The 22990-nt window shown below is 34.8% G+C and overlaps 2 protein-coding genes across 3 annotated transcripts; one reads left to right on the forward strand and one right to left on the reverse strand.

Moving 5' to 3' along the window:
• Window positions 1-972: 972 nt before the first annotated feature.
• On the reverse strand, window positions 973-10174 carry LOC140758360 (rab GTPase-activating protein 22-like). The gene is made up of 11 exons (XM_073094488.1): window positions 9683-10174; window positions 8516-8614; window positions 7624-7727; window positions 6592-7418; window positions 6377-6499; window positions 6172-6260; window positions 5874-6074; window positions 4331-4735; window positions 3755-3838; window positions 3307-3557; window positions 973-1398 (listed from the first exon to the last, which is right to left on the reverse strand). The coding sequence occupies exons 1-10, from the start codon at window positions 9803-9805 to the stop codon at window positions 3522-3524; spliced, it is 2091 nt and encodes a 696-aa protein (XP_072950589.1). The 5' UTR covers window positions 9806-10174; the 3' UTR covers window positions 973-1398; window positions 3307-3521.
• Window positions 10175-12977: 2803 nt separating this feature from the next.
• LOC140758169 (glutamine-dependent NAD(+) synthetase) lies at window positions 12978-22481 on the forward strand. Of its 2 annotated transcripts, XM_073094250.1 has the most exons (15): window positions 12978-13100; window positions 13368-13579; window positions 13977-14282; window positions 15492-15715; window positions 15978-16081; window positions 17010-17144; window positions 17335-17503; window positions 18439-18574; window positions 18973-19111; window positions 19249-19425; window positions 19737-19904; window positions 21014-21109; window positions 21603-21731; window positions 21826-22095; window positions 22178-22481. In XM_073094250.1, exons 2-14 carry the CDS (start codon window positions 13386-13388, stop codon window positions 22054-22056), a joined length of 2208 nt encoding a protein of 735 aa, XP_072950351.1. In that variant the 5' UTR covers window positions 12978-13100; window positions 13368-13385; the 3' UTR covers window positions 22057-22095; window positions 22178-22481. The 2 variants fall into 2 exon arrangements, with proteins under 2 accessions (XP_072950351.1, XP_072950350.1); XM_073094249.1 differs by having other exon boundaries at window positions 21826-22481.
• Window positions 22482-22990: the final 509 nt, after the last annotated feature.

Below are 22990 nucleotides of genomic sequence, written 5' to 3' on the forward strand. Positions count from 1 at the left end.
AGTCTGTTGGTTAGTCAAGAACTGACACTTTTATTAGCTTTCAATTTACAAAGTTATGTAAGTCAAACAGATTTGCAAGATGGAGGCTCACCTACCTCTTTAATTATTTTTTTTATTTTTTTAGTCATTAGCATGTTTTTATACTTCCCTTTCAATCAATCAATAGAAGAAGAAGAAAAAGGAAGAGTAAAAAAGGGAGAGTTAAGGTTGTGGGTCTTTGTCTAACCAATAGACTTAGCAGTGGTACCACTCTTTGGATAAGATACAAGTGTTTATCCATCTCAATTGGATATCTTTCTTTTATCTAATTAATTTGCAACTTGATAAACCACTCCAATTGATCCTGTTATAACATAATATGATATTCTACTTCATCCAAAGAGTTGAGACTTGAGAGACCCAGATTGAGGATGGTCTATATTGGTAATTTAAGTTTCCTAGGAGTGCTAGTTTGGTCAAAATAGTGAGACAGTTGCATACAAAGTATCTACTGTTTGGCCAACGGAGGCAAGCACGTTTGTCTACTTTAAGTGGTCCCTAATAGATGCAGGTTAGGTGGCCTGTCTTCAATCCACAAGAACCTCCAGGAGAGTCCAAAGGGGAATTTGCAACTACAACAAGCCCTAGGAGAGGACAAGAGAGTGATGGGATCCATTTGTTAGGCAGTCCTGGGGAACTTCTTCAGAATAAGACTAGGAAATGAATAGGGGGAATGCAAGGAGTGGATATTTTTCAAAGTAGGCACAAGATTATTTACTTACTGTGGGCAAAACTTTCCAAGTCTTTCACATGTTTGGTAATTGAATTCCCCAGTAAGAGCTGTGTCAGTATCTCCCTCTCCTGAATGCATGCATCCCTTTCAGTCCTTGCACATTGTTTATGATACATTGAGTAACTCTAGAACAGTTTTCACGGAATAACTAATTGTAAACTAAAATTAATCTCCTGTAAATTAGATACTCATCGCATGACTTGAGATCAAAGGTGCAATTTTCAGTTTAAAAGGCAACGTACCTCTATTCGGCGCCCAATAAAAAGAAAAATAAAAATAAACACTCCTGTGAGAGCTGCTGCAAGGATGTGGAAGTATTTACGACAAAATATAATAATTTCTTTCAGAGAGGATATTTAGTTATACAGAAGCTGATTTACTCTTGCCTTTCCTCTCCTCCCATTAGAAGCATCACACTGGAAGATTTAAGAAGGAACATGGTTGTGTCATTCCCCTGCTCAGTGCTCGCAATCAGAGTTGATACAGGCTGCATGGAACTATGGAAGCAATCAGATGGAACTTTCAATATCATTCCAATTTGTTGAAATGGTAATCAGCTTTCATTTTCTGCATTGATACGAGCTTAATTTGAAGTGTACGGTATCGGATGATTATGTACAGATTTGCTGGAAAAGATGGAAATCCAATGAGTGTGTACTCCACCAAACGTATACACCAATTAAACAATGTAGATGAATAGGATGTGAAACCGAGTGCAGATTAACTACCAGAAATTAACCAAAGATCCATTTTAAAGAACAAACGACTTGAGATGAACAATTTCGGCAAGTAAGTGGTCGAACTTAGCAAGCAACACATGCAATACGAGAAATATTTGTCAACTACAACAAGAAGTCAGTGATTATCATGTTGCAAAGAATTCTATGCACTAGTAAATACTCACGGCTACCTTTTCTGCTAATATGTAGCATCAAAAAGATTATATGGACATTGATGAAATCCCTATTAAATATTTAAATCATTACCCAGTGGATGAAATGTCTTAAATATCACAATTTAGAAACAAAATACTGATTTATAGTTCCATTACATTTGTGAGTGTCCATACCCATCAAATTAAAAGAAGTAATTATAAGACCATTAAGGCCAGCAATTTTTTATTGGTCAAATGCCCCACAATTAGAGAACATATACAAAAGATGCATCTTGCTAAGGTGGGGTCTTTTAGAAAAGATAGAACAAGATATACTTGAATCTGACATGATTTAGGTATGACATCATCGGAGATAAGTTTTCTGAAAATTTAAGAAAAATGATTTGGACATATCCATAGGGAGCAAACATAGTAAATGAACAGGGCAAAAGTGCAAGGGAAAGATCAGAACCGACTAGGGAGGTAATTCTGGGGAAAAAGGGGCATAGTAGCACCATGCTTGACAGAGAACCAAGCCTGAGACAAAGCTGACTAGAGCGAAAGAATCAATATAACCGACATCACATAGCTGCAAAACTTGGTTGTTATTGTCATTATTATATTTTGATACTCAGTGCGATAAAGAGATAATAACAGCTCCATCGTCACCTTCCCAAGCTTCATTGTAGGATATACAGTTTCAAGAGCATGAGTGACAATTTTAAAAAAGAAACAAGTCAACTTCTTGAGGCTAGCAAATCAAACACTACATTCCATTCCATAGTTCTCAGAACTAGAACAAGTCAGGTGGTCAGAGCGATGAACTAGTGAATCAACCACCAAACTAGTTCAGTTTTATCATCAAACCAGGAAAGCAAACCTGGTAAAAATCGGCTAACCTGGCAATTAAACCGACAACTCATGCAACCCGACCATTTCTGGCAAATCGACAGAATCTCTTACTTTTCCAAAAAATCCTAATTATCTTTAATATTTATTTATTATATTCTCTATCATAAGTGTATTTTGGTCCTAAAATTTTAAAAATGTTTAGTTAATATTGTGTTTTAAAATTTTATCATTGTTAATTTATCAAATAAATTGACTTCTATAGTTTTATTTAATTTCATGTTTCCGGCTAAGAAACTATATTTATGTGTTGAAAATGTTTAGTTAATAACATACTAGTTATTAGTATTCAGGAATTGATCAATATGTTGTTGGTTGTGATATATAAAACTACAAAGTTTTTAAAATTTGATGTTGTTAAACATAAAGATTAGTTTTAAATGACAAAGTAATATAAGACATACAATTATACTATTACTACTATAAAATACTTTTTTTGGTTTTTAGAATTATTTAGAACTATATATATTAATTAAATAAACTTAAAACATTTTTAAAAAAATGCAACAACCCGAGCGACCGAGCAGGTGAACCACCGGCTAAACCAATAATCCAGTGACCCGATTTTTAACCGGATCAACATCCAGTCTAGTTCTGATAACCAGACTACATTCAATAATCCTAAGGAAAACATGGGAAAACTCATGCGACAAATATCATAACTCCCCAAGGTCATTAAAGTTTCTTGACTACAAAACCCAAAGAAAGAAAAAAAGAACAAGTGAAAAGAATGACGTATATATGAACTTACCTTGCAAATCAGTACTTGGTAGTTGGTACTTCTAAGATCTGTGCGGCCTCACTGTCCAAGCTCCACAAGATTTTTATGGGGCACTGAAATCTAGAAACCTGGAGACCAGCTTGAATTGCCACAATGTCACTTCTGAGAGATTTATGGATGTTTCAGAATAGATTGAAGCTTTTCTCTCAGACAGAACAAGAGAAATCCAAGTATCAATGTTATAATCATTCCAAGCTTCCCATGCTGATTTGTTTTATTAACTGTACAAAACACAAGATCTTAAACAGAGTAACAAACAGTTCCTCTTCTAATAATAAAGTATCAAAACTAAAAGGATGGATCCACTTAGGAAAGATGAGAGTGACACTCAGATCCTTGGAACAATATAATAGACAGGTAACAAGAAGCTACAACCAAATGATAAGTGAGTGAATGGATTATTGAAGCATTGAACTACCTTGTAAAAATACTTCTTCCTCAACTTGATAGCCATTCGTATGCACCTCTTCACATTAATTTTCAGCATATTATCATTGAACATCTGTAAAATATAGGAGCAAGGCAAAACAATATGTAAGCTTCAACTCAAGTAACCACAAACTAGAATATATTCGATTGTTGCCGGGGAAATGACAGCTCATCTTAAAACAACAAAGGGACTTGTCAGCAATCGTAGAAATAATCGCAGTGTAAGTGAAAAGTGATTTCTGGTTGAAGAACAAGAAGAAAATAAATAAATAAATAAATAAGGCTATACTTCATATACTTGTAGTTAATATAATAAAAAGATTTATAAGTGATGGATGAATTTAATACAGATCCAAAGTGTCTGCACTTGCTTAAATGCTTAGATGTCTAGCTAAAATTCTTGACTCTTGAGTAAGCAGATGCTGCAGATTAGGATCTAACACTGTCCCAAACACAAAAAGATATACTTAACCCAGAAAATCACACAAGGATGAGACATGAATGACCTTATCTATACCTCAAAAGCTTTGAAAATAAAGGGGAACATAGAGAAAGATAAACTTGCCTTAATAACATCATCAATCGAGTGACTTTCACTCATTATCTTTTGGCGATTGATGGTCAAAATTGCTGCTACACAGAATACAGGCAATTCATCATCCCTACTGTTTGTTGATGCAGTTGTGTCACAAACCTGCAACTGATCGTGCCTTGCCCAGAAATTAGCCCTTGACAAGCCACAAAGAGGATGATTTGTAATGGATCTCACTCCATTGCTATAAGATCCACAACTTTCACCATTTTTATAATGAGACTGCATGCTTTTAAATTTTCTTTTTCCATTCTCTGGAGATGCTTCTACTTTAATTTCTGCAGGTGAATGATTTCTAGGCTGTAAAACCAATGGTTCTAGGCAATTTTCCTCTAACTGGTGAGTTACTGCTTCATCAAAATCAGCAGCCCACATCATCTGGAACAGATAATTAGCAATTAAAATGCAGATAAAAGAAGAATAATGGAAAAGATTAAAGTGAAGCAAATTGTAGTTAAAAAGTATATCATAACTGTTGAAAACATGAAATATAGAGATGACCAATTGAGGATTTTGTTCTTTCTTTTAATAACTTCAAGTGAAATTTCATACTGCAATCTCAAATGGGTACTACCCCTATGTTAATCTTCACCTGATGACAGGGAAAGATTTTTAAGAAATTAACATCAAGTTACGAACTTGAAAGACAGGACATGAAAGATATTGCAAAATTTTGTCTTAAAATATCTGAAGACCAAAGGAGAGAGAGAAAGGGTGTTTATGGGATAGAATTTTCTAAAGTAGGTTTAATTTTTATGTTTATTAAAATTCAATGATGGCTATGCCTATGACACGACCCGTGCTAACCACCGGATGACACGGCACAGCATATGTTGCTGCATTTGTTGGCCGTGCCGCAAGAGAGGGAGAGAAAAAAAGGAGTGAAACTACTTACTTCCACCCTTCACCGCTTGCAGTTGACTGCGATGGCAACCGGCAAAGGGCAAAGATGAGCAGATAGCTACTTGGAGAGGTATCGTGCGACACCTCTCATACCACGTGCTGGTACGTCACCGGCACGATAAGTGCCAACCGGCATGGCCATCATTGTATCAAATAACAAAGTTCAAAGTTCTAGGAAAAATCATTCCTATTACTTTTTTATCTAATCTCCTTGCTTGTCACTTTCATTACCAGTCCTATTTTTTTATTCTTGAATATTTAGAGAATGTGTTCATGTAATGGCCTTCACTGCCTATGTGCATTTCCTTTTTGCATCCTCTTGAAGAGACACAAAACTCTTGCATAAGGACTTCATATGGCTAACTATATTCATAGGTTGATCTCATTGCGGATAAAGTTTAATCCAAGCATCTAACTGAATTAATTACATATGCAAAACAATATATTAATATGCTTTGACAATCTACGAAATTGAAAGATACCAAGTATTTCTTTCAACAGGATTCTATCATTTTTGTATAGCTAAACAAAAAGGCATGAGGCATGCAACAAAGTAAAACAATAGTATCTACCACTCTACTTTCCAGATTGGCAACATCTTGAAGACACAAACCTCCCACATGCAGAGGGCCTCATCAAAGGATAGCTCCCGACGGAAAAGCACCAGCAACATTCGAAAAGCAAAATGAAGGCTTTCAGCACCAATAACCAATAAATGTCCGAACAATTCAGCATCCGTTAATTCCAAGATCTTCCATAACGCTTGCAACTGTTTCATAACTCCAGTTGGTCCTTCCATCTGAAAATTTTCACGCTGGAATGCAGGTATAATAGATGTAATTTGTCAATTTTGTACAATAATATGTTCAGATGGAGAATACAAACTCAAGAGAAGGCGGCAACAGTAGTACCATTCTTCGTAAAAGCATTTCAAAGCACCAAAAGGCATCCGCATCATCCTCATACAGGACAACAAAAGGGGAAAGAAGATCACTCATACCTGCAACCAAGCATTCAATTCAAATATAGCAAGTAAAAGTTAAGTTATGATCTACTTCATTGAGATGCACAAAGAAAAAGAATTTTCATGAATCTGAGAAACAAGAATGGCAAAACCTTGGCAGTATCCTGTTGCAGGATCCACCCATGCATAAACAGCAAGAATGTCTGACATTCTGGCCATATTTTTTGAGTCTCCATAAAACTCGAGATGACTGTCTGTTCTTACAACATCAACAACTGCAAAACAGTGCATTTTCACTTTCACAATAAGATGAAAAGTAAATATAGTCATGCAAATGCTAAAATTGGAAATAAGAAATCTAGCATACCAATTCGATGAAGAGTCCAGAGCCACTCAGAAACTCTATCTTCATTGGCAAGTAAAGCGCTGGATGTAGTTCCAGCAAAAGTAGTTGCCTCTGGAGCATCTAGTATCCTCAGTCCATCTACTATCCTCAGTCCATCTACTACTTCTGTCTTATATTCCTTGCCTTGTGGCCATATATCCTGTTTCTGGATATCTGAATGAAAGATATTAGTCTCACTGCTGTTGACTCGTGATAAAACATTGGAGGAAGCATTTGATTCCATAATGAGCTCCACATTATTATTAATTTCGAATGTATGCATATGCTTATCCCTGAATTCTGATGAATTTTCAGGAATCAAACAACTGCTATCGCGCTTCTCACTTCCATCATCATCCATGTCATCTTTCCAGAACAAGTTTGTTACAGGCAGAGGAGGAAAATCAAAAAAGCTCCCCGTGTCATATTTAGGTTCATTTACTTCACTCTCAGAATTTCTAGAGAAACAATTATATGTCCCAGAGGAGGGTAAAATATCTGAAGAATCATAAGCAGCAGTATCTGCGCTTACCCTGAAACTGCCTAGCTCAGCTGAATTACTACAGCTTTTCCTTTTGTGCTTACGGGATATGTCTGTACATCCATTAGTTAAATCGGGGTGATCCTCTATCTCATTAGCAGTATCTTGAGAACACTGCTGGCTTGTGGTTACTGTTTCTCTTATGGCATTGTCTTTTGACATAGTCCTTACATCCATCAATTTAGACCCAACAACATAGGCAAGTTCGCCTGTACCAACACTTGCATGCATCCTTTGGCATTGCCTAATTAAATTTTCATATCTTTCCCTGCATTAAATGCTTCTTTAGTTCAACTCCCAATCTAGAAAATATAACCAAAGAGAACTACATACTTCATAAGCAACTAAGAGTACACCTATTTGATAAAATAGGCATCCGGACAAGAGAAGCTAATACAAATGATATCTAATATTTTTTTTCTATTATCAGCGACTAGTGTTCATCCATTAATATAATAAGGGAAATATGGGACCTTCGTGCCATCCTTAGTTGCCTCCTTTGCTCTGAAGTACTGCTCAAGGCGTAACAACCAAGAAGGAATTCCCAAACTTCTGCACGTATAGATGGATCCACACCCTGCTCATGGAGGAAAATAACTGCATTTGCTCATAGAAAAAGAGGGAAAATTCATAATTCTAAACTAGAAATTATTTATCTTAACATGCTCGAAAATTGTGGTTGATATATGTGTATTGTTTTCTAATAATGTGCAATGAGGAAGTTTGATAAATTGAGTGCGCTGCAACAAGCAGCACTGTGAATGCCATAAATGTACTTTTTATCTTAAAAGATATTTATAGCACTATTCTGCTACATGGTGTTACAAAACTTCTCCAAAGCTACAGTAACAAAGGTTCCTCTTAATCTCTTATAGGTAGTTAGGTACAGTAAGAACACAGCCAAAAACCATGATTTTTCATGGACCTAAATAACTTAGTAGGGAAACTAGCAACCATTTCGCAGTACAGAGGCAAATATCGTCATTTAACACACGAGCAGAAGTACAAACAGGCAAAGAACTCACTATTAATCAATTAAACACCTATACTCCCATATATTTCTGACTAAATATGATGAGAAGACGCATCACAAATCCATTCAAAGGACTCTTAGTAAGGAAGGGAACTAATAGTTGAGATGGTCAGACAATTGTATGGTATCACCTTCAAAGGTAGATAGATGTGCTATTAAATCACCTCACTTTAATTCTGGCAGAAGAGGAATTTATGGAAAGATACGTAACAAAATTGCACTGGTTTGTTTTATTGTGAAAATAGAAGATATGCAGGTGAAGTCTAGATAACTATAGCGACAACCAATGGTCTCCCAGAACTAGGAAGGAACACAAAAAAAAGGCAACTCACCCCTAAGACAATTAACTTAAGCACCTTGCGGAAACCAATAACTTTCCCATCACCATTGAAAATTGCTTGCCACTTTTCTGGCTTGAGCATTTTGTTTCCCTGCATAATATCAGATAAGATAGGAAAAATATACAAAGAGGATATTTTAGATAGAGAAAATAACATACACAAGTAATGACTTGCATTTTGACAACGAAAAATGAACTAGGCATAATATTGATTTCTCTCAAGCGGCTCAAGAAAATATTCAGAAAGGTTCATTGTGATCATTTCGAAATTACACAAAAGAGATAAACAATTAATAGCGTCAAGCCGTCAACTTGGAAACTGCATTTGTATCATTATTGCCACTCAAATAATACAACCTCAAGCCAATAATTGGGTTTCTCTAAATAGATATTATCATCTTAATTAGCAATATTGTTGTCTTGAATGGGTTGTAATGTTGTATCATATTAATTAGCTGCATATGTAATTGAGCAGAGATAACATCCATGCTGTTTAGTTTAATAGATCCACTACTTTGACAATTTATTTACATTGTTGGTTAAAATAATTTTCTTGTCCTACTAGATTCTTTCACCTGATAAATATGCAACTCCATCTCTAAGTACAATTAATCACTTCTAAATTTCTAATCATTTTATTTCCTTCTAAACCGCATCTAGAAGTCCTTTTCTAGTAGTTAGATACAAAACCAGACTGCTCTCCTGTGCGTCTTCAAGTCCTTTTTGTCTTTTGTAATCCATCATCTCTCTTAAGATTCTAGCCGTCCCTCAGTACAGTCATTTCTATTTGACAGTTTGACCATAGTCAACATAAACAGCTAAACTATCTCTGGCTCATCTCTACAAGTGTACGCTAGTTTTGCATTAGGAACCCCCAAAAAAACTCATGCGATATGGTGACCATAACTTAAAATATCCAATGACATAGAATGAAGTTTGTCACAGCATTCTAACATTGTTAATATGATGTTTTTTTCCATAACTTTAAACTCCTTTTCTTCCTCTAGCGGATCGCAAACGACCTAGATAAGCTATAAAAAGAAGGATTATATATAGAAAAATGCATAAATAATTATCGAGGGGGATTGAATCTCTGAGGTTTATATTCTCAAATCATGAATTAAGGATTTGGACAGCGCGACTCCAATCAAAACCGAACCTTTGCAGGCGAGTGATGACGGCAGGGTTCCCGAATCTCTCGAACTATCGAGCTCACACGTTGCAGATTGACCACACCCGCCCTCCCGCACATCCACCGCTTATCCTCCCCGTCCACCGACATCACAACTCTCTCTTCCTCCCTCTCTCTCTCTCTCCTCTCCTCCTCACTCACTCTGCAACCAAAACAAACAAACCCACTTCAAATCACTATCTCATAACCAACAAAACAACACACCTCCTGCCCCCAATTCAGAAAACCCTAGATCGATCCCCAAGCAAGACTAAACCAAATCGGCCGAAAGCGATCTCGCTCGGGAGATCACGGACAGGAGAGTACAGCGGAGGGATGAGGATAGGGAATTGGGTAGGGACGGGTACCAAGATATGGGGAGGAATCGGAGATCTGGAGGCGTCGGAGAGCGATCGGAGATGTATCTCGCCATGGGGAAGAGAGATATGCCGTTTCCCTCTTTCGGTTGTGGTGTGGTGTTATTTTATTGGGTTTATTTAGGGGAGAAGAGAGAAATAAATAAATAATAAATAATATATATACATATACATATATATATATATATAATAGAATAATTTATAATATAACATATATTTGATGATTGACCACTCCAAGAGTAAACCCCTCTCTGGCTATTTTTTTTATTTAATTTATTTTATAAAAAATATTAATTAGTCATCCTGGCACAAGTAGAGAAAAAAATAGCTAAATCTAGATACTGACCAAAATTAGCAAGTCAATCTTTAGACTTATTAACTTCAGATTCACTTTATAATATTAAAATTATTAAAATGCTTATACTTTTCTCAATTATATAAGTATCTCCTAAATAATTTATTTAAAACTATTTATTTTTATTTTAACCAGCAATCTAAATTTTCTAAATATATGAATTTGATTAAAAAAAAAGTAAGTTATAGAATTGGGATGAAGAATTCCTTAAAACAAATCAGAAATTCCCCAAATTTTCTAATGTCTCTATGAGTCCAATTCAATCTCTATTTCATGACAATAAATGCATCTACCATGTTTGATCAAATAAATGTCTGATATTTTTGAGATTGGGAGATTAAATTTACCCCAAGTTCATTGTAGATGTGCAAATATACTAATTTAGTTGGAGTAAAATCCTAATCTATATGAAAATTGGTGGCAAAAAAAAAAAAAAAAAAATATATATATATATATATTATTAATGAAGATGGTGGTAATAGATAAGATGTTTTAAATTAATTAACTATTTTATATAATGGTCTTGTGTTTTCTAAACGATTTGAAAGATGACATAATTTGGAAGTATATTTTATAAATATAGAATACCATAAGCATTCATATCCTCGAAGATTATAGATGGCCATTTCCAAGTATCCTAGAAAAAAGGCATGGAATACTTTAGTTATGTTAGGTATTTTAGCACATTTTAGAACAATTAAAATAATATAGCATGATTAAAAATATATGATGAAGGTTTTAGCCTGTGTTTAGTATCATCGTTATGGCTTAATTGGTCTAATTGCTTTCGTCTTGACTGAAATAGATCAAAGATACCTAATTTGTATATATATATATATTTGTTTTGATTATTTAAGAGTTCGAAAGTTAGATATACACTTAACAAAAGGCCAAACCATTGAGCCAAGCCATTAAATCACTAAATAAATTTTTTATAATAATTATTTGAAGTCGATCTTATGACCTTCTTGATCGTAGGGAAGAGTACTGTAATTATAACCTTATATCGTAATGAAAATTTTGAATGTTGAATATTGGGCTTCTGAAAAGCCCAAAGGCAAAAACCTAGCTCGCACAAAAAATAAATGCAAAGAGATGTAGGATTAGAGATTTAGTGCTATCGGACCTTCCAATGTGTGGAATTCATAAGTCAGCGCATATTCAATAGCATGCTCTGATCGATTTGATGATTCTAATCACTTCGCTATGATTTTACGATGTATCTGAATTTATTTTTCCAGTGCAATTAGGGCTATTAGATACACATGATTGATACATCTGTGCACTTTTAAAAGTGCAACCGAAATTTTCCCGCTATGTTTCATTTTTAATTTGTATCTAGTGTTGTTGACCCCTAAAGTGCTAATCATTTTTTTAGAATTTTTATAAATCACACCCTATATTATACTTAATTTATAATTCACACCCGGTCTTTGTGAATTTTATAGCCCGACCTCTTATTTTACTCTATAATTCTAATTTAACACTTAACGTTATTTTAGCTAATTAATATCGACTAAGTTATTAAAATACTTTTACTATTTCTTCTCATTTTTAATAATCCCTCTACCATTTTCTCCACCTACCCCCTTCACCGTCATCGTCACCGCCACCGCCGTCGCCAAATTTCCTTATCTTCCCATCTCCCGCTACTTGTCCTCTTCCTCATTCTTTTCTTCTTATTCTTCTTTGGGGAAAAAAAAGAGGATAAAGAATACATGGGTAATTAAGTATTTATAAATTATTTTATATATTATTCTTTTTTAAGTACCTTCTAAGTTAATTTATGGTATTAAATGAGAATTATTAGGAAAAAAAGGGACAAGTTACAAAATCCTTCGGAGTGTGAATTATAAAATAAGTAAAATCTAAGGTGTGATTCATAAAATTCGTTTTTTTTATATAAAAGTTATACAGATGAAGGAAGAACAACAAAAGTTTTGGCCCATTAGGCTTTGGGCTTGGTCAGAACCCGGCCCAATAGGAGCTGTTTGATGGGGGAGATTACCGAAAAGGGCTCCTATTGGCTGTCTTTCTTCATCTTTGCTCCTCGATCCTTGTATATTTATATCCTCACAGAAAGCACCCTACTAGTGTTTTCTAAAGAAAAATATTTCTACATAATTACCATTGTATAATATTAAAACTAAACTATAATTGGTAAAAGAAATTATTTTAGCCTTACATAAATTACGTCTAAAGCTGCCAAATATTACCTAATATTATAATATAAGTAAGAAAAACTAAATATAGATATTTTTAGTCATATATATGTATATTTATTAAATTTAACAACTATTTGTTATGAATATTTTATAAATATTCTATCAAAAAACTAAACACAGTGGCAAATTATGAAAGAGAACGGATTCAGGGACAGTCCTTATAATATTTAAAAAATCAGTGGCGATTATGTAAAAATCCATTTCTGAACAGATCTAGATAATAACATTAGTTCAAGGATCAAATTAAAAATATGAAAAGGAAGTTATAAATTATAATAAAAGGATAATATGAGGTGCAAAATGAAGAGGATAACCTTTTCCACTTGGAAGAATCTTATATATATATATATATATCCTTTTCTCCGCTCATCGGTTCCATTTGGATTCTTCTTCCCATATTCCAATTTCCTACCAGTCCTCCTCCTCCTCTTCTGCGGTGCTTGGTAACGGTATGATGTGATCTATTTTTACCTTTCTTTTCACCAATAAAAATCACAAATTTGGGGAAAAATTCGCGCTTTGATGCGTTTTGTGGTTCTAGGATTGCTTGCTATTCTTCAGTTTGCTCTTTTTGTGATTCCGAATTAGTACACTCTTGCTCTTATTTCTTTTTTTTCTTTTATCTCGTCGTCAGATTCTTGATGTTGGTAGAAGAGCCTTCTGAATTGAGGAAAGATGGTTTGACTTGTGTTCTTCTTCTTGTTGTTTTTTTCCAGAGGAGGTGATTAGCGAGGATGAGGCTCTTAAAGGTGGCGACTTGTAATTTGAACCAATGGGCAATGGATTTCGACACTAATCTGAAAAATATTAAACAGTCGATCTCTAGGGCTCGAGATGAAGGAGCTGTGATTAGGGTCGGGCCAGAGCTCGAGATTACCGGTTACGGTTGCGAAGACCATTTCCTCGAGCAGGATACAGTGACCCATGCGTGAGTTCTTTTTCGATTGGATTCACTATTTTGGATTATTACGTGTTGTTTTCTTGGGGACATCAATTAGACTACCATAAGAGCCGTTTTAATAATTTAAGATTTACTAGTGATAGTAATTGGAATATTAATACAGTAAAATAAATTAGCTGTTAGTTGTAAAGTTTAACATGTATGATTTGAGATCATAGGATTGAACATTTATTCTACTAGTGCAAATAAGATAACGAGCTATTAAGTTTGAAGAATGGATACAGTTGTAGTGCTTCTACTAATGTCTTTTTGTACCTAATTCTCCTCTTTAGATCCTTTAAAGCATTTTATTTTACCTACTTATAGCCTTGATATGTAAGTAACATAGTGCTACTTCTAATGCCTTTTAAATATCTTTGTGCAGATGGGAATGCTTGAAGGATATTTTACTGGGTGATTGGACTGACAACATTCTATGTAGCATTGGAATGCCTATTATTTATGAAAGTGTGCGATACAACTGCCAGGTTTTCTGCTTAAACAGAAAGATAATAATGATTCGTCCTAAGATGTCCCTGGCAAATGATGGGAACTACAGGGAATTTCGATGGTTCTCTGCTTGGACTGTTAAAGACAAGCTTATGGAACTCCAACTGCCAACTGATGTTTCCGAGGCTATATTCCAGGACTCTGTACCATTTGGTTATGGATACATTCAATTTCTTGATGTGTAAGCTCTAGTTACTGAACTGAAATCATAAATTCTTTGGTAACACCACTTGTAGAAACTTCCTTTATAATGCGTGTCATCATAGCTAACATGGTTTAAAATTAAACCTTTTAGGAAGTGGAATAATCTTCATATTAAATTGTCAAAATATGCTTTCTAATAATAAGAGGAAAGTTGATATTAGAAAGCATGTCCTTTTTTATTTCAATGATTTTTTGTTGATTGAAAGAAGTAGAGTCAAAAGAGGTTGTTAGAATACATCCCAGATAGAGGCACAGGTGTACCTTCAGTAGCTGCGCAACTGTGTATACAAGATTGTTCAGGTGGAGCTAAGAAAGTCCCTCTTGCCTTGTGTTGTTATGAGGTTATCCACTCTAATTCTTTTTTCAGTAGACTCTGATCTTGCTCCTGGCCTTCTTGGGTATCATCTTCCTTATGTGTCTGCATTTTAATGCTCTCATGGTACATAGGGAGTTTGAGCTGTTTAAGGTGAATTATGATATTATTGTCTTTGCAGTTGAATAAAATTAGCTGTTAGATAACATAGTGGCTAAAGCTTGAAGTTTCAATTTAAACAAAACATGAAATTATACTGGTTGATATTCAGTAAAGACAGACAGGTGGTACCTTAAAATTAAAGCACTGGTTTCCTGAGATTCTTTCTAACTTTGGTAACAGAGTTTCTAAAAACAAAGTTTGCATAATATAACTTAAAATTTGAGAACGTCAAGATATTATCATCACTTAACCTGCCAAGTTTATCTTGAACCTTGATTAACTTTCTATTCATAAGCGTACAACTTAGGGATAGCTGAGACTCATTGAATGTGTGACTTTTAAGAACTTTAGTATTTCTTTTCATATTTGGAGAAGCCTCTTCTATTGCTCTTGTACGTTTTTGAATATCCAACTATATCTTGGTCAGCAAAATAAAAACACTTCTGATTTGCTAAATGCATGCCACTTTGTAGCTATTGCATACGATGGGTCCTGGATTAGGATGACAATAATTTCGGGAAGTAGCTTGTCATGACAATCCATCCGTTGGTTTTCTTCCTACTTTCGTGGTATATGAACCACTCTTATTTGTAATTGCAAATTCTGGTTTTAATAGCCACATAGTGTATATTTTCTACACGAAGACATGAGTAACTTGTTGTGGGCATTTTCTAGTAATTAATCTTGAACTTCTTGTTTTCTTCTTCTCAGATCTGTTGCTGCTGAAACATGTGAGGAGCTCTTTACTGCAGATGCTCCTCGTGTTGCACTTGCATTAAATGGTGTTGAGGTTTTCATGAATGCAAGTGGAAGTCACCACCAACTAAGAAAGCTTAATCTTCGAATTGATTCATTTAAAAATGCAACTCGCTTTTGTGGAGGTGTTTACATGTACAGTAACCACCAGGGATGTGATGGTGGCCGCCTTTACTATGGTATGATTGGGTGATTTGAATATCCATTATATTCTTGTAAACTTAAAATGGGTCTGAAACAGAAAAACCTAATTTTTATTAGATTCATTTCCTGTCATTTTCTTATCAACTTGCATATCTATTATAATAGAAATGAAGCATGACTTTCTGCCTGATTTACGAGATGTGGCTCATTTTACTAGGCGGATATCTATCTCATAGACTCATACTAAATGATCAAGTTAATATCTCACTTCTTATCTTCATCATTGATACTGACCAGATGGATGCTGTTGCATTGCGGTGAATGGAGATGTGGTTGCACAGGGATCTCAGTTTTCCTTGAAGGACGTTGAAGTATTGACCGCCCAAGTAGATCTTGATGCTGTGAGATATATGCCTTGTTTATATTCATACCTGAAGAATTTTTTTCCAATAAATCTAAACTGAAATAACCTTGAGTCATTTGTGATAGTTGTGTCTAGCAAAAACATGCTTATTTTTCTTTCACAATTTAACTGTAGTTGTACAAAATTGAGCTGCAACATTGATTTGTTAAGTTTTTTTAATAATTTGTCTTTGTCTCCTTTATCAAATAATTGGAAGGAAGAGATGTAAAAAATATATGCTTAGGGACTATAGAGTGAATGCAAAAGGATGCTAATTATTGATTACAGTAGTTGCTGAATAGAAAATCAAAAAGATATTAGATGGAGAAAGATTAAACTTTCCATGAAGTTTCCTTCGGGATTCTATTTTGAATTTTGGGAAACCTGACATTTTTTTACAAAGCAGATATCATCCATGTGAATTAACATTGAACTACAATAGTTTAACTTTATAGCTTTTAAAGATCGGTCAATTTTCCTTTTCTTGCTCCATAAATGTTCACTGATAGGTATAATCGTGCTTTTTCTTTGCATCTGGCAACTTTATACAATTTACTATAAATTTCATACTGGGAGCATATTTGTGAAAAAGTGTGGTTTCACAAGTTATTCTTCTGTTAATTAAGTCTTTCTCTATCTTATTAAACAATGGTATACTCTCTTTTGTTTCTTTTATTCCTTTTTATTGCCTAAGCTGTTAGTAATATGTAGTGCTCTATTGAAGGTAAGCCAGAAACTTTGGAGCTACTTTTATAAAATTTGCTGTTGCAGACCATGGAATAGAAGAATTCAGATTTTCAGACACAAGAATTACCACATTAATGACAACAGTACATAGTTGAACAGATAGTGATGCCTTTTCTTCTCCCCAAGCACCTTATTAATGCATTCTTCTTTTTGTTCTCTTTTTTTCTCCATGTAATCAGGTTTCTAGTTATCGAGGATCAATAAGTAGTTTCAGGGAGCAAGCAAGTCACAAACAAAAGGTTCCCTCAGTAAAGGCACCATTTAAACTTTGTCAACCTTTCAAACCTGGAACTTCTCCTACTATTCCAGTTGAGGTTAGCGTTTCCTTAAGTTTTGAATTTAGATGGTGTTGATATCAGGCACAGTTAACCATGTAGAAGTACAATCTGAACTGCATGCAGTTATCCAATTTGAACTTGTACTAATTGCATATGTCCATCCATCCATTAGTTGATGTTCCTAATAGTTGGTGATTATTTTGTTTTGACCCTTGGTCATATACAGATTAAGTATCATTGTCCTGAGGAAGAGATTGCATTTGGACCTAGTTGTTGGCTATGGGATTATCTGCGAAGAAGTGGAGCATCTGGATTTCTGCTTCCTCTATCTGGTGGTGCTGATAGTTCATCTGTTGCTGCAATTGTTGGTTGCATGTGCCAGCTCGTTATAAAAGGTCGGCTCTGCACTCTGTTTGATGTATGAGAAGGTATCAATTTTGGTCTGAGTGAATTAAATGTAGTGGCATTTGCAAAACTGGAGACTTCATGGAATGAATGAATTCTCTAGAAGTGTATATTATTCGTCCCAAATAACTGAAATAAGTCATCTTTAAGAGTGAATAGCTAAGTTAGAAATGCCAAACTTTGATTGCTGGATTTGACCTTATTTTAAGATAGTAAAGACCTGTTTATCATGTAAACTTTGCTATTTCTGTGGGTATCTTATATCAGATAATAATAAGGGTGCACCAGATGTAAAATAGGGATCTGACATCATGGATTTGATCAGATAAACCACTCTACGGTGCTTATTTCTTGAAGTGTTACAAAGCCACAGCAAGTTATCATTGTCACCTCCATCCAATCTTTCCTTCTTAATAGGTGCTTATTGATGTATATTCATGTATGGTTTACTAGTTGTGAGGCCTTCAGAGTATCTTCATACTTGATACCGTTATTGTGAGCCTTTTTCAAAATTATTTTCTTCTTCTCACACTCTTTTAGAGCACAACCAAAAGCTCCATTCTTTATCTTCTGAAACTGATTCAATTTCCTTTTGTCAGTGGTTTGATACTTTAAGTTCTCTTCCTTACCCTTTTAAAAGATGCTATCAGTTCTCTTTCAGGAATAAAATTATAGAATGACAATTAGTACTTGATTCTGTACTGCTGTTATTTTAGTTTGTGCAACTTGATGCTCGATCAGTTGACTAAGTGATACACGGTAATGAATATTTATGCAGGTATATATTATTCCATAAAGCTAAATTTCAGTTATTTTTAACAAGCTCTCTCCTCATAAGGTGCTGCCTTTTGAGTATAAAATAATTTTTTTGGTGTACCCTTTTGTTATCATTATACTGACCAAAATAATTGTGAAACTTATACAGATATAGAGAAAGGAGATGAGCAAGTAAAGGCAGACGCTCTTCGGATTGGCCAATACAAAAATGGAGATCTCCCAACTGACAGCAAAGAATTTGCTAAGCGCATTTTTTATACTGTTTATATGGGAACTGAGAACAGGTAAGTAATCTAAACTAGTTGGAGAAATGATTGAGAATCAAAGCTTTGCCATAAAGTTACTTGATTTATAGTAAATAACTTTATATTTGATTTCTTGCCATTGATATTTGTGATAACTCCGTACTTTCATATGAGTAGACTAAGAACACTTTTGCATCTAATATCCTACCACAGTGTTGCATTTCTATTGAATAAACTAGAATTGGAGAAGTTTGAGTTGTTTGACCAATCACAAGTAATTCGCGCTAATATGGGCTGTCTAAGTTATGAGTACTTTTTTAGGTGGCCTAAACCCCTGCTAATAAGTTCCTCTGCTTCAGTTGATGATAACGTCGTTCTTCCGTAGATGTTTTACACGTTTAGTATTGTTGATTAAATTGTTTTGTGGTACTTTTCAGTTCTGAAGATACTAAATCACGTGCAAAGAGGCTAGCTGAGGAGATTGGGTCGTGGCACCTAGATGTGCCTATAGATAGTGTTATTTCTGCGTTACTCTCGTTATTCCAGAAACTAACAGGGATGCGACCACGTTACAAAGTAAGTAGAAATATATTATTCTGTATGTAACATTGTAACTACAGTTTCACAATTACATGTCACTGAAAAATGCAGTTATTTATACTTAATTAAGTTAATACAATTCTTGTGATGGTAACTACACTGGTAAAGCATAGGTTGATGGAGGATCAAATGCGGAGAATCTGGGGTTGCAAAACATTCAAGCACGAGTTAGAATGGTTTTAGCCTTTATGTTGGCGTCTCTTATGCCATGGGTTCAGAATAAATCTGGATTTTATCTTGTATTAGGAAGCTCAAATGTGGATGAAGGATTACGTGGTTATTTGACCAAGGTAAAAGCTATATTTATACTTGCTGCATGCTTATTTTATCCTGTTTGTTTCATTACTAACTTTGATAGACATGTAATTTACTTTCAACTTTTACAAACTTATGTTCCACATGAGGGACAATTCTGGCATCAGGTGCATTGATAGTGCCAATTTTTTTTTTTCAGTTTTCTTTAGTAATGACTGAATGCAAAAAATTTCAAATAAATTAAAGCCCTGTGGTAGTACATTTAATACATAATTAATATCTTATATTGATACAGACATCATTAAATAAGTATATCAATATGCAAATATTTTGTTTGTTTTTGTAGTATGACTGCAGTTCGGCAGATATAAATCCCATCGGGAGTGTCAGTAAGCAGGACCTCAGGGCTTTTCTACGTTGGGCTGCTATTCATCTTCACTATCCTTCTTTGGCAGAAGTGGAAGCGGCACCTCCTACTGCTGAGTTGGAGCCAATCCGTTCCAACTATAATCAGGTAGTACTTTTCTCCTTAAAGGTTTAGAAACACAAGATTAATCATGTATATTTATATAAGGAAAAAAGTGTTATATTTTTCTACAGTTTGATCCTATTAATTTTGTTGCTTTTAATGATTCTTGACTTACATCACCTTAACTGGCATATATGAACTTGATAGCTTAAAATATATATGGCTATATGCTGCCTCGAATTTGGTCCTACTGCATTGAGAATAATGGTTGCAAGACTCTTAGAAGTAGGTTGCCATGGCAACCTCTATGGATAGAGTTTTTATATTTGCTAATATGGACAAGTACTTATTTTCAGGGAAAATTATATTTAACAGCATACATTAATGCAGTTATTACAATTTACACCCTATGTTTTTGACCTATCCAGTTCAAACCCTACATTTTTAATTTATTTAGCAAAAACATGCACCGAGTTAAATTTAACCAAATCACTCTTAACAGCTATGAATCTAAAAATTAATATTCCTAAAATACCCTTATGGTTTCCCTTCTTCCCATAGCCCTATGCCTGCATTCCCTAGCAAAAACCTACCACCCCTAATCTTCTTCTTCCCCACCATTCCTATTCTTTTTCTTCTTCTTCCCTCTTACCACCCACCATCTCTATTCTTCATCTTCTTCTTTCCCCTTAGTACACACCATCTCCTTCCTTTTCTTCTTCTTCCCTCTTTGTCATTAAGGAGTTTTAGTTGAACAAATTGAGGGTATTTTTGTACGTATGATTGACTAAACCAGAGACTGGTTACTTTTTGTTTGATTATCTCAGTGTGTTTTTGGTGAATAAATTGTAAATGTAGGGCTTATTTTCATTATGCCTGAGTTGAAATGATTTTTAAGCTGTCTGAAATTCCATAAAGTTACATGGCTAATGCTTGCAGGATTCTTAGACGTAGGTTGCTTTGCCTGTCTCTTGAGATGCAATTTTTTGTTTGATAATATGGACAAATAGTTATTTTCTTTATGCCCTGGGAATATTGAAGTGATAATTATGCTGTCTGAGATTCCAGTAAAACAATTCTACTCTCTAGCTCGTCTAAGATTTGGAGATACAGAATCCTGCCTTTAATCCAAGTTGGCTTTCTGTGCATTTCAGTTAGATGAAGTCGACATGGGAATGACCTATGAGGAATTGTCTGTATATGGAAGGCTGAGGAAAATCTTCCGCTGTGGTCCTGTGTCCATGTTTCAGGTTGGCCATGAATCTTAATTTTCCTTTCCAAAAATTGAGGATCATAAAGAATTACCTTCTTTCGTTACTCATTTTGTTGATTTTTAAGACCTTTTTGGAAAAAAAAATACTCTTGAATGATAAATGCAATGGCCACCTCATTTCAAAATGTTCATTAACAACAACAATGTGGGCACAAACTTTCAAAAAGAGAGACAGTAAGGTAGTTTGTCGGTTTGGATTTGACAGCTGCTGGCACTAAAGATTCAGTGCAACGGGACATGAAATTGTAAACATTCACACTTCTTCCTACAATCAACCTGAGTAGTCATATATTCCATCTTTCACGATACATCTGCAGATTGTGAAATTGAATCTTTAATATATTAAATGGTGAAATTTGATCATGTCCTTGGTTCTGATTTTCTCCTGAAATTGCTAGCAAAATTCTTTTTTGACAGTCCCTATCAGTTCTAATCATATTTGGTCCTCCTTATATGAATGTATGTTGCAGAATCTGTGCCATAGATGGTGTGGGAGATTATCTCCAACAGAGGTAGCAGATAAAGTGAAACACTTCTTTAAGTACTATTCAATCAACCGACACAAGATGACTGTCTTAACGCCATCATACCATGCTGAGGTATGTTTTTCCTTCCGGGGGCTTATTGTTGTTTCATTTACTTAGCAGGAACTTCTAATTTCTGATTTTGTTGAACTATTCCTCACTTTTGCAGAGCTATTCGCCAGAGGACAATAGATTCGATCTTCGCCAGTTCCTATATAACTCGAGATGGCCTTATCAATTCCGCAAAATTGATCAACTCGTCGAAGGGATGGATAAAGATTGTAAAGTAGTTAATTTCCCAGAATTGCAACAGAGGATAGACTCAGATGTCACCTCCGGGCAGGGTAGCGGCATGGGAGTTGTGGCCGCAGGATCCGGCAATCCTGCTGCTGGTCTTTAAAATCAATCGCCACAGGAAGTTGATACAAGATATCACCAGGTTATTCTTCTTGTCCATCACATTGAAGTTACAGAGGTGAACTACACAAGAAGAATCTCAATTGGCTATACTCTCATTTCAGGACACAAACTCATCCTCTGGCTGCAGAAGAATCTCTTGTCCAGTTTACATCTATTTTATAGGCAATTGGTAATTGTACATTTTCTCCTCAGTCTGTCGTAAGAAAAATCTGTCAGCCATGCTCTTGTCCCCTCTGCTAGATTTCTCTTGCAACTTATTTTGATCCTCTTGGCCTCAATGCAACATTTGATTTGTGGTGAATGTTCATAGCATTTTGCTGATCAATCGTTCTCTTCCTGTTGAATAAGTTGTATTCTGGATATCAGATTGCTACTTTAAATTGAAATATCTAACAATAATTAGTACCTACTTTTTGTTTCAAAATAATTAGAGTTTGTAAACTTCTCTGGTGGCACGTGCCGTATGATCAGTACGGTACTGTCGCTTCTCCGTGCTCGCACGTGCAGGTGCTAATCACATAGTGATTCGTGCGTGCATGCCCCTTGATGATGGATGCATTAATTGTATCTATTTTTTTTTTATTTTAAATAATTGCCACGAATTTTCTTGGAATATTATTTTATAAAATTATTGAGTTCTTTTAAAAATGTTCACAATTAAAATTGAAAAAAAAATGAAAACAGAGAATTTCTCTGCTAGATTTCTCTTGCAAATTGTGCCTAACTTCCCAATTTTCTTGTTATACCCTTGAAGTTCTTAACCATTAGATCTTTATCAAAGTGATTGATAAACAATTAACTTTACGGTACGAAAGAAGCGTTCTACACGTTTTCTTTTCTTCCGTTAAGATTTCTCTTTTAAAAACATTTATGTCTGAATTATAGGAGATATCATTTAATATTAAATAATTTAA

This window comes from Typha angustifolia, chromosome 3 (genome assembly GCF_048772165.1).
Source record: "Typha angustifolia cultivar Huaian chromosome 3, ASM4877216v1, whole genome shotgun sequence".
In the NCBI taxonomy this organism is placed as follows: Eukaryota; Viridiplantae; Streptophyta; class Magnoliopsida; order Poales; family Typhaceae; genus Typha; species Typha angustifolia.

Excerpts from the sequence above, each read along its gene's own strand:
- LOC140758360 (XM_073094488.1), bottom strand. The coding sequence starts at position 9,805 with ATGTCGGTGGACGGGGAGGATAAGCGGTGGATGTGCGGGAGGGCGGGT. Across the intron at positions 4,736-5,873 it reads AGGCCCTCTGCATGTGGGAG|ATGATGTGGGCTGCTGATTT; the intron begins GTTTGTGTCTTC and ends TATCTGTTCCAG. Across the intron at positions 3,558-3,754 it reads GGAAGAAGTATTTTTACAAG|TTAATAAAACAAATCAGCAT; the intron begins GTAGTTCAATGC and ends TGTTTTGTACAG.
- LOC140758169 (XM_073094249.1), top strand. The coding sequence starts at position 13,386 with ATGAGGCTCTTAAAGGTGGCGACTTGTAATTTGAACCAATGGGCAATG. Across the intron at positions 16,082-17,009 it reads CCCAAGTAGATCTTGATGCT|GTTTCTAGTTATCGAGGATC; the intron begins GTGAGATATATG and ends CCATGTAATCAG. Across the intron at positions 17,504-18,438 it reads GTGCCAGCTCGTTATAAAAG|ATATAGAGAAAGGAGATGAG; the intron begins GTCGGCTCTGCA and ends AAACTTATACAG.